Source organism: Anser anser, assembly GCF_964211835.1.
Source record: "Anser anser genome assembly, chromosome: 3".
NCBI classification, from domain to species: Eukaryota; Metazoa; Chordata; class Aves; order Anseriformes; family Anatidae; genus Anser; species Anser anser.
Genome location: NC_139722.1, coordinates 19,095,901 through 19,109,425, shown reverse-complemented (window position 1 = coordinate 19,109,425; position 13,525 = coordinate 19,095,901). Strand labels below are relative to the sequence as shown.

The following is a 13,525-nucleotide window of genomic DNA, read 5'->3' as shown; positions in this document are numbered from 1 at the left end:
AGTGTTGAGTCAGAGGGACCACTGATATAAGCAAGCTGGGTATCAGGTTCTTAACATAACTCTGGCAAGGTATGTATTTTATAAGCGTAGTTATTTGTGTAACTGTGCTTTTGAATGGAAACCCCCTTCCAGGAATGGACCATGCTATTTCCATTGCTTTTGTTTGGAATGTACTTTAAAATGGTTTAAACTTTTCCACTGCCTTTCTAGATTTGATTTTTTTTTTTGTACTACCTATAGCTTCCTTTACAAATTTTCTAGCCTTTCTGACTTCTAGTCAGCATAAATAACAGTTTCCTCCTTTTTTTCCCCCTGTTTATTATGCCAAGATTTAAAGATACACTTTGTCACTAAAATACCTGCCCACAATGAGTGGGATGGATCGCTGCTGAGAGGTGTTTATTTCTCCATTGCCTACCAAGGCAGCTTAGAAAAATAGCTTAGACTAAAAAGCTAGCATTCAGGTGGCTAATGCTGGGTGAAATGAGTTCATAAAATGCTACCTGAGATTATCCACTGTTTGTTCATATCAGATGTAACTGGGTTGTTGTCACTGTTTCCTAGCCAACCACCAACCTTCAGTGGCACGGATAATTCAGTTTTATGTGGTGTAAAGCAGTACCATAGTCTACTGGTATATTCAGAATTTTCTGGTTTCCACTTGTCAGGTTCTAAAAAGTTAAGTGTCCTGAAAGTAGATTACTACTATGCTGTAACACCATTATATCCTTTAAAAATACTGTTTATTCTCATCAAGTCAAGCTAAATATTTGCATTGGGAATACTGACTGCAAGACTATGGAGGTGTGCTGTGGAAAGACATTGTAAGCTTTATCTATATCTTACATTCTTTTTTTTTAAAGTATCCTTAGCTGACTGCTGTTAAAGATGGCACTGGAGTTGACAGGCCTGTGGTCTGGATTGGGACGCTTTTATTTATATTGTTAGGTAGGTCTTCATGATGTCCATTGTGCCAAATCATGAAGAATTTATTTCTGATTTGTCTTCAAACCCTCAGGTTTGGCAAATAAACTACTGTTCTCTTTTCCTCTTTGACATGGCTCAGTTCAATTTTGTTGTGAAATGGTGAATTTGAGTTTCTGCTGGATTTGTCTTTGGCACAATTCTTTTTTTTTTTAAAGTAGTTTTACACCTTCTTGTCTGCTCCAATTAGTCCTGTCTGAAAAGATTGGCCATACTGTGTGAACACCCCCTTTTATATTGCTGTACTGAGCCAAAACCCTCATCTTTTCACCAGTTGTGTAGCCCACCATTCATCTCTGGGTTTTATTTCTTCTCTTGTTTGTAGGCCTGAAAAGGCCAACAAGAAGATCATTTAGAATTTCATTCTCTTCAGTTCCTCTGAAATCCTGTAAGTCTTCTATAATTGGTTGCAGTGTATATCACCTTCATCTGAGAAATGACAGATGTCTTGCTTCACATTCTCCATTCAAACTCTCAGTTAAATTTCCTAGTTTTGGTCTATGGAGACTTACTTTCATTGTCCTCATTTCTTTCCAACTCTCACTTCCTGATTTCATTAAGACTCTTCAGACTGCATTTTTGGCAATCACAGGACCACTAAAAAGGACTTTACAGAAGGTTTAAAAAGTTTTGAAACCCTCAAGGCAGATTGGTCTCTCTTGAAGCCTTCTGATTTATTCTGCAGAAGAAGCAGAATAAGCAAGCCCCTGGAGTAGAAGCAGGGGTTAGTCACTATAAGAGAAAACCAAATCCAAACAGTTCTTTTAATGAGCACAGGAGACTTAATATATGTCTTCATTGTTTGAGATAACACACTTTTTGTATTATCAGACCAAGTAGTTTTTACTGGCTGTTACTGAGTAGTTGTTCGTCTTCTGGGTAGCATTTATGAGAAAGAAAGTTAAGTCTTTTTATATATTACATTTCATTTATGCATTATATCTATATGTTTATTTAATTTCAGGTATAGCAGCCTGAAAAGAGTTATTATACATCAGAAAACATTCAAACATCTGACAGTGTTACTGTAATCCATAAGCAATTCATATATGGTCCAATAAATGTCCACAGCAAGACAGGTCACTTTCAGAGCAACTTGATCAAGTCATGGCAAGGTAGTATTTTTGAGATTGTTGGGGAAATACCTTCTCAATATGCTATCTATACTGGATAAATATCCACTAGTAGTATAAGTACCTTTATAACCTGCATAGCCCCATGGATTGTGTCTTTAAAGCAAATCATGAATCTATTCTGAAAGTGAAGCTATATTCCGGAAAATAGATTTCCAGCTGGTTAAGTGAGTTACTTCCATTCTTCCAGTAAGAATATACAGGATAAGAGACCGATTTTTGGGTTTCTGGTAAAATTTCTAAATTGAGTCCATATCCAGCAGTGGCTCAATCTGATCCTTTTTGGAAACAAAGGGAAATCATTGATTGTAGGACTTGCCAGTAATGAATTAGACCAATAAGCCATATCCATTTGGCTTCTTTCAGTTCAGAGAAAATGTTTTCTTCCTGACTTAACTCATCAACTGATGGCTGCTTGAGATGTATAGAAATGCAGAAGACATCTCCCAGTGGTGATCATGTTATGTTCTGAAACATATCACTATTTACATTTTTAAGTTAGAGCTAATGATCAAATAGAATCATAGAATATCCTGTGTTGGAAGGGATCCACAAGGATCATCAAGTCCAACTCCTCGTTCTGCACAGGACCATACAAAAATCAGACCATGTGTCCAATTGTGCTTCTTCAACTCTGTCAGGCTTGCTGCCATGACCACTGCCCTAAGGAGCCTGTCCCAGTGCCCAACCACCCTCTCTCTTGTTGAAGAAACTTTCACTAACCCCCAGCCTGACCCTCCCCTGTCCCAGCTCCATGCCGTTCCCTTGGGTCCTGTTGCTGTCCCCAGAGAGCAGAGCTCAGCGCCTGCCCCTCCACTCCCTTCATGAAGAAGCTGCAGGTCACCATGAGGCCTCCCCTCAGCCTCCTCTTCACTGGGTTGAACAAACCGAATTCATTCCACTCTTCGTTCATCTTCTCCTCCAGACCCTTCACCATCTTTATAACCCTCCTTTGGACTCTCTCTAATAATTTTATGTCCTTCTCATATTGTGATGTCCAGAACTGCACACAGTACTCAAGGTGAGGCCACAGCAGCACAGCACAGAGCAAAGCAAGACAATCCCTTCCCTCAACTGGCTAGCAATGCCATGCTTGATGTACCCCAGGACACGCTGGCCCTCCTGGCTGCCAGGGCACACTATTGACTCAGATTGAACTTGCTCTTGACCAACACCCCCCCAGATCCCTTTCCATGGGACTGATTTCCAGCCTCTCCTCCCCCATTCTATACATACAGCCAGGGTTGCCCCTTCCCATGTGCAGAATTCAGCACTTGCTCCTGTCAAACTTCATATTAGATTGCCCAGCTCTCTTATTTGTCAGGATCTCTCTGCAAGGCCTCTCCACCCTCACAACCTCAACAGAGTCAGCAGCTCCTCCCAATGTAGTATCATCTGCAAACTTATTCAAAACACCTTCTAGACCTACATCCAATTCATTCATGAAAACATTGACATTAACCGTCTGTAAAATGTAGCCTTGGGGAACCCCACCAGTGACTGGCCATGAGCCTGATGTAATCCCGTTTACTGTAACGCTTTGAGCCTGACCCATATCATGTATATTATGTATTTGTCTAGCTGTATGCTGGACATTTTGTTCAGGAGTTTACTGTGAGAAACAGTGTGAAAAGATTTGCTGAAACCCAAAAAGATTACATCAACTGGCTTCCCTTGGTCAACTAGATGGGTGACCTTGTCATAAAAGGAGATTAAGTTTGTTAAACAGAACTTTACCCTCATGAACCCATGTTGGCTGGGACCAATGACTGTGTTGTCTTTCAGGTGTTTTTCAATAACTCACAGAATAATCTTCTCCATAATTTCACCAGGCACTGAAGTGAGACTGACAGGCTTGTAATTACCAGGGTCTTCTTTCTTGCCCTTCTTGAAAATTGGAACCACATTTGCCAGCTTCCAGTCAAGTGCAACCTCTCCAGATTCCCAAGACTGTTGAAAAATAATTGAGGGAGGTCTCCTGATGAAAACAGCCTGCTCTCTGAGTACCCTCACATGAGTCCCATCAGGCCCCATAGACTTACATGCATCCAGCTGGAGCAGGAATTTGTAGAATCATAGAACGCTTTGGATTGGAAAGGACTGTAAAGATCACCTAGTTCCAATGCCCCTGGCATGGGTAGAGACACCTTCCACTAGACTAGGTTGCTCAAAGCCCCATCTGATCAGGCCTTAAACACCTCCAGGGATGGGGCATCCACAGCTTCTCTGGGCAACTTTCTCCAGTGCCTCACCACCCTCAGAAAAAAGAATTTCTTCCAAATATCTAATCTAAATCTCCTCTATTTGTTTAAAACCATTACTCCTTGTCCTACCACTGCACTCCCTGGAAAAGGGTCCCTCCTCAGCATTTCTGTAGTCCCCCTTTAGGTACTGGAAGGCTGCTCTAAGCTCTTCCCAGAACCTTCTCTTCTCCATGCTGAACAGCCCCAACTCCCTCAGCCTGTCTTTGTAGGAGAGGTGCTCTATCCCCTTGATCATCTTTATGGTCCTCCTCTGGACTCATATATCCATGGCATTCTTGTGCTGGGGGCCCCAGAGCTGAATTTAGTACTCCAGGTGGGGTCTCAAAGAGCGGAGTGGAGGGAGAGAATTATTTTCCTTGACCTGTTTGTCACACTGCTTCTGATGCATCCCAGGATATGTTTGGCTTTCTGGGCTGCAAGTGCACATTGCTGGCTGACGTTGAGATTCTTGTCAACCAACACCCCCAGGTCCTGCAAATGTTCAGGGTTGGCTGGGAGTTTATCATTACCACCATCACAGTCCTCCAGCCTTGGGAACCCGGGGTCCCAGAGTCCATCATTGGTGTTGAAGACAGTGGCAAATAAGGTGTTAAAAGTCTCTCCTTTTCTGCATCCCTATTTGTGAGATCACCATCCACATCAAGTAACACACTGATGCTTTCTCTGGTCCTCCTTTTGTTCTTAAAATATTTTATAAAACCCTTATTAGTGTCCCCCGTAGTACTGTCCAGTTTCATCTCTAATTGAGCTTTGGCTGAAATGATGAAATCTGTCATAAAATTATCCAGTTTTAAACATAGAAAGTATGTGGCTGTCTGTCCAATTGCGCTGAAACCCACATCCTGACAACTAATCTTCAGTTGTAGTTCCAGAACTGAGGCTGACCTATGATAATTTACAGAGGTTCAGTTACGGGATCCATGTGGTAGATTTTCCTCTGAACTTTCCTGATTGTTTGATTCCTTGCTTCTATGTAGCAGAACATTGTATAACAAGTGTTGCTTTGAGCAAAGAAACAATCTTGGCTGAGACAATCATTGAAAAAAAAACCACAACAGTATCAATATTTCTAAATATTTCTAATACTAATCAGTCTTGGGTTTCTGCAGGATGGGTGCCTTAGGAGGCATTTGGCTTCTTGTCCCTGTAGTCCCTCCGTCCCTGCTCTCCATTGATATTATGTGGTACAGTAGAAAACCTATCTCATATGACAGTTTTACAGCTGTGCAGCCTCCAGACCATGTTGCTCCATGACAGCGTAATGCAAAGAGGCCTAAGCCTCTTCAAAGCAGAGCATTGATTTTCTTGGGTGTTGCACCCAGGAAAAAGTATCACCAATGTGCAATGGGATATGGTATTGTTTCCTAAGTCTCTCAGGGCCACAGAGGCTGTAAAATCAGGACAAATCTGCCACACTCACCATGTAGTGAGTGTAACAAAATGCCAGGTCTCATTTCATAGGTCTCAGAAAGTCTACCTAAATCAAATCATGTAATCCTCTCTAAACCAATGACAGAAGTGAAGTATCATTTAGAAATAATAATCTATAAAATGTTAGTTGCAGCTGAGACAAGTGTAGAGTACGTGTGGAGTTGGTTGATTCTAAATGTCCTGGTTTAAGCCAAACCTTTCAGTTATTTGTAAGCCTGTTGTACTTACTCTATTAAGTGGCTATTGCAAATGAATTTCTGTCAACTGCTAATCCCCTACAATTGAAGATGAGCATTGTAGATATGGGGTAGAATGAGGCTTTGCTATTAGAGTCTAAAGTTCTCTCAGATTCACACCATTATGATAATTATTTTTCATAATGTCTGAGAAATGCCACCCAGAAAAGCCAGGCATGATGTAACAGACATGTTTTATCTGTTTTATTATTTGAGCTCTGGAGGAGCTCAAGTCAATTACATTAATACTTGGACTGTGGCACACATTTTATTAGTAACAACGCTTCAGCTTGGTTTGTGAAGACAATGACGATAAAAGAAACTGTCTGTTCCAGTGCAAATTCTGTTTCCCCTGAAGCCATTCTAATATTCACTTTACATTGCATAGGAAAGTACAACTAATGGAAAAGAGGTCGAAGTCAGGCAAAGTAAGTGAATCAAACTGTCTTACATTAGATTTCTGGCTATATATCAGGGATATATATATAGATAGGTGACAGTGGCAGGTTCATTAAGATTTGTTGACAATTTCAATTCACCTTAAGAGGTAGATGGTTGCTTTCTATTTGTAGAAACACTGCTGAGGAAAACGAGTTTTGAGTTGCTCCTTTGCTACAATTACAGTTTGTAGTATTCCGTAGGACTGTCTTTAAAATAAGTAACATTCAACATTTCTGTTGTGCTTCTGTCAGACTTCACATTTGTATGAACATGTGCATGCGTCTATGTACATATACAATTTTCATTAGTTTTTGTTTTTCATTACTGTAGTCTTCAAATGAAAGAACAAAGACTGAGGATGTGACTGCTACTGTAGAAATAAGCTATGAAGCCCAATTTCAGCCCTCAGTTACAGTGAAGCTACTGTATTAGATGAAATTAATGACTGATGATGAAACTAACTACTGACAGATGAAACTGTCAGTTGTGCTTGGATCCCTTAGGTCTTTTACACTCCCTAACAGTTTTAATACATTGATCCACATGTTTTGATGGAAGTCTCCTTTATTGTCAACATAATTTTAGCATGATCATCTGAGAGAAGTTTATAAAAGTTCTTCCAGTGTCTCTCAGCCAAGACCTGTTTTCATTTACACCTGCGTGCTGTTTTAATGTCAATTGGTTTGTAAAGTTTAAATCATAAGTCCTTCACAAGGAGTGAACTGAACCTCTGAAATTTAATGAATTTTGGGAATATAGCATGTTTTTGTTCATTGTGAAAACTTGTACTGCAATTATGCTGGAATCTGAATGAATCAGACTACATTGTTAATTTGTCTTTCTGCTATGTGTAGGAGAAATGGGGGACAAAGGACAGAAAGGCAGCATGGGGCGGCATGGAAAAATTGGTCCTATTGGTTCAAAAGGTATGCTTAGTACAATCGTTTTTCCATTGTTGCAGATGAAAAATCTTTGATCGTTTATGTTTGGTTAGCTACTCTCAGACTTCATTGCAATAGGGAGTTACTCATACTGTAGCCAGCCAAACAGATCTGTCAGCCCATTACCTTTTGCTCTGACAGCAGCATTAAGAGCTGGAAATCCTGGTTTAAGGCTAAATAAGGAACTTAGTGTGCCAACAGACAATTGTGGACATTTAAGAGAAGTACATGGGAAGATGTGCTATATTTTGGTAGACTTCTAAGAATCACAAGACTTGAATTACAATCCTGCATACTCCATGGGCTCCCTACATGCCTTTGGTTAAGTCATTTGGACCATTGTTTATTTAAGCATTTGGATTACGAATCAAGCTTTGGACTCCAATGTAGCATAAATAGCCCTTTTCCCTCTACAACTTCTGAATGTATTGGTTCTGTAAACCCCATGAATGTCAAAAAAATGAATATCGATACATATGCTTTATGTTCAAGTTTCATAGCTTTGGCTTGCCTTTGTTGTGGACTGACTAGTACAAAAAAAAATCTTGATTTTTTGTTTGGTCATACTTCTACTTTGCACACTTGGATTTTATTAGAGAAAAAAAATAAAGTGCTGAATTATTTGTTAACTAAAAATATGCTTTAAATTCATATTCTTTTTCATGTTTTTAGGTGAAAAAGGAGATAACGGTGACATAGGACCACCGGGTCCTAACGGTGACCCAGGTAATCTATGACATACTTTGTTTATGACGTGAAGGATTTTAGCAGATGCATGCATCATCACCAAAAATATATCTTTTCTAAAATTCTGAGAGAAATGATGGCAAATTAAGTATTTATATAGCTACTCCTCATTTATTCACTGTAATATTATCAATTCACTTTAAAAAATTATTGAAGCTGCAGTAGTTGCTGGACTTAGAGTGTATTGAAATGTCTCAGAGCTCTTAGAGGTTTGATCACTCCAGTGGGAACTGAAATGCAACTGTCAATATAATTCGTCACTGGTGGAAAGGGACATCTCTGTATATCCTACTCTGGCTTCCAGCCAACACGAAGGAGCAGGTTGGGAGATCCTGCCCCCTCCATCAATTATCATTGTAGCAACAGGAGCTTACGAGGAATACAGATCCTCCGGAAGGAAAGGTGAATATTTGGCATAAGAAGTGTGAGCCTTACAAAAGTGGCTTCTGATTTTGCCCAATTTGTTCCTTCCTAGCAGAGTGCACTAAAGGTTCACCTATTAGATTTCTCGCAAGAACATAATTTGTCACACTAATTCTTGAGCCAGAGTACTATATACATTGACAACGAGGACAGTTTTGTAGTATAACTACCCAGTACTTAGACTTGACTTAGATACCTAAGCTGAGTAATAGGGTAGTTAAATGCAGATTTGAATAATTACACACAGAACTGGAAAATGTAATTGATCCTCCTTTTGAGATTTGAACTCATAGAAGTAACAATTATCCTTTTAGTATTCTCATTCAGATTATCTTTGTCAAACCAATATCAATTTGGTGTAATAGATGGCTTTTTATTGTCTTCTTTTATTGAAAGAGGTGCAGTAACTTCTCTACTTTGAAATGTACAGAACTACATTTTTCAGCTAATTATGTGCATTACATAGTTGGAACATTAGCCTTTTTGATCTGCTGTGTGAGATTCCTTGTGAGGAATAGGTGAACAATGCACATGGTAGATTTTTGCTGTGGAAAAAGTGCTCTTTGGAGAAGACGGAAGAGAACAATTTTACCTGTATGAAATTTTGACAAGTATTTTTAGCTCAAAAAAATTTTTTTTTTCAGGGTATATCTGTGTTCAGTTTAGCACTAACCATGCAGGGCTGAAGCTTCACAGGAAAGAAAATCAGGTGTTCTGGTTAGGCTGAAACAATGGTGAGAATCATCTGATGGCACATGCTAGCAAAGGCCACAGGTTTCTGGCCATTTTTTGTGAGGCAGTTGTCCCTCTCCCAGTGGATGTCTGGGCCTTTTCATGATCTTATTAAGATAATTACTGGATTTAGATAGCTTTTTCACTTCAGTGTGCCTGTATCATTTCATAGGCATCCCCTGTGAGTGTAGCCAGCTAAGGAAGGCTATTGGTGAAATGGATATCCAAGTGGCCCAGCTGACGACAGAATTAAAATTCATAAAAAATGGTAGGTTAATTTTATTTAAATATTTTCCTCTCTCATTGCTACATTTTACCGGTGGAATTGCTCGTAGAGAGTATCACCGTCTTGCATCGGATTTGTGAAGCTATTTGGGGTGTACAGTAAGTTGGTTTATAGAAATGCGAGTGCTCACTTTTCAGCACTGCCCTCCCCCGCAGCTGTTGCTGGTGTGCGTGAGACAGATAATAAGATATATCTGCTGGTGAAGGAAGAGAAAAGATACAAGGAAGCACAGCTCTACTGCCATGGAAGAGGAGGGACGCTCAGCATGCCCAAGGATGAGAATGCCAACAATCTGATTGCCTCGTACATCAACCAAGCTGGGCTCACCAGAGTTTTCATTGGGATTAACGACCTAGAGAAAGAGGGAAATTTTGTCTATTCTGACAGATCACCCATGCAGACCTTCAACAAGTGGCGCAGTGGGGAGCCCAACAATGCTTATGATGAGGAGGACTGTGTGGAGATGGTGGCGTCTGGAGGGTGGAATGATGTTGCATGTCACATTACCATGTATTTTGTTTGTGAATTTGACAAAGAAAATGTGTAAGCTTGTCTGGTCTTTCTTTATTTTAAGAAATGTTTTCAAGCAGGTTGTACAAGTTAGCCCATGTTTATAGAGTACAAGTGATATTTTACATGTATGTGACATCGGTGTTGTACAGCTGTAAATACAGTGTAGGTATTTCAAATATCGGTATTTACCCTTCAGAAGGGAAGAGCACTGATAAGTAATACATAGCTTTTTGTTTTGTTTTGTTTTGTTTTGGGGTAGGAAAATGTAACTATTTAGATTAAAAAAGAAAAAGTGGTTTGGGGCTAAATTCTGACCTCACAACAGTTATCAAATGTGTTGGCATGACTGTAGGGGAAGGCAGAATTTGGCCTCTAGTTTTTAGACTGATCATTTCTGAAGAAGTAGATTTTTGATATTCTTTTACCTTAGCAAATTTTGTAGTTATAAATGTTAATTGCTTGTAGGTCTACAGGGATATTTCAGCAAGAAGGCAAATATTTTGTATACTCCAGTTAATTAGTACAAATATTACCATAAGGTTTTTTTTTTTTGATGTGAAGGTGTTACAACTTTTTTTTTTTTTTAAATAGCTAAAGCAAGTGAACAAATCAGGAGCCCTACCAATTTTGTAAAGTTTCCTTATTAAAATGTTCACAGATATATCATGAGAAGGCCCTTCAGTAAACTGATTTTTAGTGCTGAGGTGGAACTAGCTTCTTGTAATTCAGTACTGAAAGAGGGATCATGCCGGATGGGTGCTTCGGGGTTGGCTAAAGGTCAAAGTATGATTTTGATTTTCTGCATTCTTTGGTTGAGAATGACTCAGTGAATGAGCTATTTAAAGCCCCACATAATTTCTTAAAGTAAACGTGTTTCAAATTTATAAGATGATCTTGGTGCATCATGTTACAAAACAAAACAAACAAAAAAAACAACTCTCCACAGTTTAAGACAGACTTCCTAAGTAGACAACAAATTTCACAGGAGTGGTTTAGCTTGTTGTTCATTTTGGCAGGAAAGCAGCCTATGTATTTACTCAAATTGCAGGGGTGACCCTCTGAAAAGCAGGCAAAGTTACCAAAATTTTCCTGTTTATGTATATAGCAATAATGTCATTTTGTACAAATAATTTATGTACCCAATTTACAATTGCATCTGATGGAAAAGCTGACGTACATTAAAAAACAACAACATAATTTCATAAAATAAATGATGAATTACTTTGGGTCTTCCGAGTAGGCATGCCATCTTATCTTGCTGTTAGGCATAGAAAGATGACTACAAAATCTCTGACTGTGTTTTTTCAGAATACCCTGCACAATGGTTTAAGACAATCTTTAAGGAGGAATGATCCTTTGTATAACACAGTAATCAATATACATATCTGATTGTTATGGGTGGTTTGCAACATATCCAGAATGGATCTAACCTGGTTCAAGAGATTGCCCTACAGTAAGACAAGACAAACTCAAATCAACTCTACAGTGCCATGGTACCTAAGCGACCAATGATCACACAGTTCTGTTCATATCCACAGTCCAACAACATTTGATGTGACGCTATTATTATATACATAAGAAAACAAACCATTTTGTTTGATATATTTACTCTGTGAATTTGAATCTATTATATATATATATGTTTGCTATTAATTTTGAAGATTAGTAGTAAATTCCTATAGTATTTGAATATCAGTCCATCTCCAGAGCAACCACACTAAGAAATGAATGATCTTTCATTGCTTTACCTTCTTTCTTCTGGAGGTAGGTATGATTCCTGTATGTCCGATTTTCTTCAAACTGTATATTGAAATCTATTAAATAATATGAATATGGTTCTACACTAATATTCAAAGACTCTACAGAATTTGCAGGGAGCTAACAATTCTAGTGGAGCAATTTGTTTGATTAGAATAGTACATTATGAATATCATGGTTGTTTTCTGCCTGCTATAGAAATCCTCAGAAGCCCTTCAAATCTCCAACACACTTCTGTCAAATCATTGAAGCTATATTAAAAGCAGTCTAAACTTGAGTTACAGATATCTGGAGTTCCCTCATTATGTACGTGCTGAAGTTGCTAACTGTTTGTTTTTCACCCAGGTTTTCAAAGTCTCTGCTGTAATGTTCAGTTTCCTCAGAAACATGAAAAGAGGCCTTTTGAGGAGGTGGGAAGCTTTTTCAGATGCCAAATGCTCCTATTTTAGCTGGAAGCCACACCACATTTATAATGATTGCCTTGATGTGTAGAACATTTAAACAGTCTGAGTTTCTATTAAAATTTGAGATGAAAAATAAAGGCAATGTAAAAAACATTTACTTCCTCCAGTTTTCATGTTTGTCAGGATATATATATATATTATAATATATATATAATATTATATATAATATATATAATATAATAATAAATAATACATATAATACATATAATATATATAATTATATATATATAATTTTTTTTGCAGTTTTTGATATATGAAATGGAAAGTAAATTAGTTGTATTGTCAGAGCCCTGTGTATTCTCTTGTCTGCCACAGTCCTTATTTCCTTGTTTGAGAGGGAGGAACAAGGCTGATGCATAAGGTCTGTAGCTATCCTGTAAGGAGCAGAGACTGAGCATCTGATATTTACCTCTGTGTGGAACTGAGCAAGAAATGACAGTGTGGAAATGACTGAGCCCTTGATCATCTCTATCATCCTCCAGTTGCTGACCTCCATAGGTGGACCCTTGCTGGAGGCAGAAATCAATGCTCTGTGTAGCTCAGCCTGCACGAAGCCTGCTGAAGAGCATGGTAAGACTTCTGTTGCTTCCAGTAGAATTCAGAGCTATTGTGAGGAAAAAATCATACAATGTTTATTTGAGGCATTTTCCACGTACTTTAAAACCTATTTCATTAGATCATTACTCATTTTGTTTGGCTCTACAGAAACCTTTTGAGCATGTCTGTCTGTCAAGCATGCACTGACAGGTTTCCCAAACGGCTTTTGCATTCTTTACTCTTGATGGATGGTTTCTCCTCATAGAAATTTCCCCATAGCCATTATCTATTTTATTCTTAATTAATGGGCAAGTTGATGCATTTTAAGAGAGCAACAATAACAGCTTATTTATTTATTTATTTATTTATTTTTTATTTTACTACAGTCACCTATGCATGCTCTTGAATGACTTCTTCACACAAAATACAGATTTTATTCAACCGTATTCCTCACATTTAGATGTTAAGGCTGTGTTGTTTTACTGATGTCAGGCCAGGTGTGCATCCCCCTCCTAAGAGCTGACTTGGCGAAGGTAAAGCATTTAGCTGGCTGAGACCAAACTTCCTCGTCACTGTGGACTTCCCAGGAGATCACCTGGTGCCTGACCCTGACCACTGCCTGGTCCTGATCCTAA

The 13,525-nt window shown here is 38.7% G+C and overlaps 1 protein-coding gene across 3 annotated transcripts in view; it reads left to right on the top strand.

Moving 5' to 3' along the window:
- Positions 1-12,162, top strand: part of COLEC11 (collectin subfamily member 11) — a 46,290-nt gene extending 34,128 nt beyond the window's left edge. For 2 of the 3 annotated variants that reach the window (XM_083829550.1, XM_083829549.1), the window contains exons 4-7: positions 7,344-7,415; positions 8,103-8,156; positions 9,505-9,600; positions 9,756-12,162. In XM_083829550.1, the coding sequence (XP_083685676.1) occupies positions 7,344-7,415; positions 8,103-8,156; positions 9,505-9,600; positions 9,756-10,165 (632 nt within the window). In that variant the 3' untranslated portion in view covers positions 10,166-12,162. The remainder of the gene's footprint in view (positions 1-7,343; positions 7,416-8,102; positions 8,157-9,504; positions 9,601-9,755) is intronic. The other variant, XM_083829551.1, reaches the window with a different exon arrangement.
- The last annotated feature ends 1,363 nt before the right edge of the window (positions 12,163-13,525 follow it).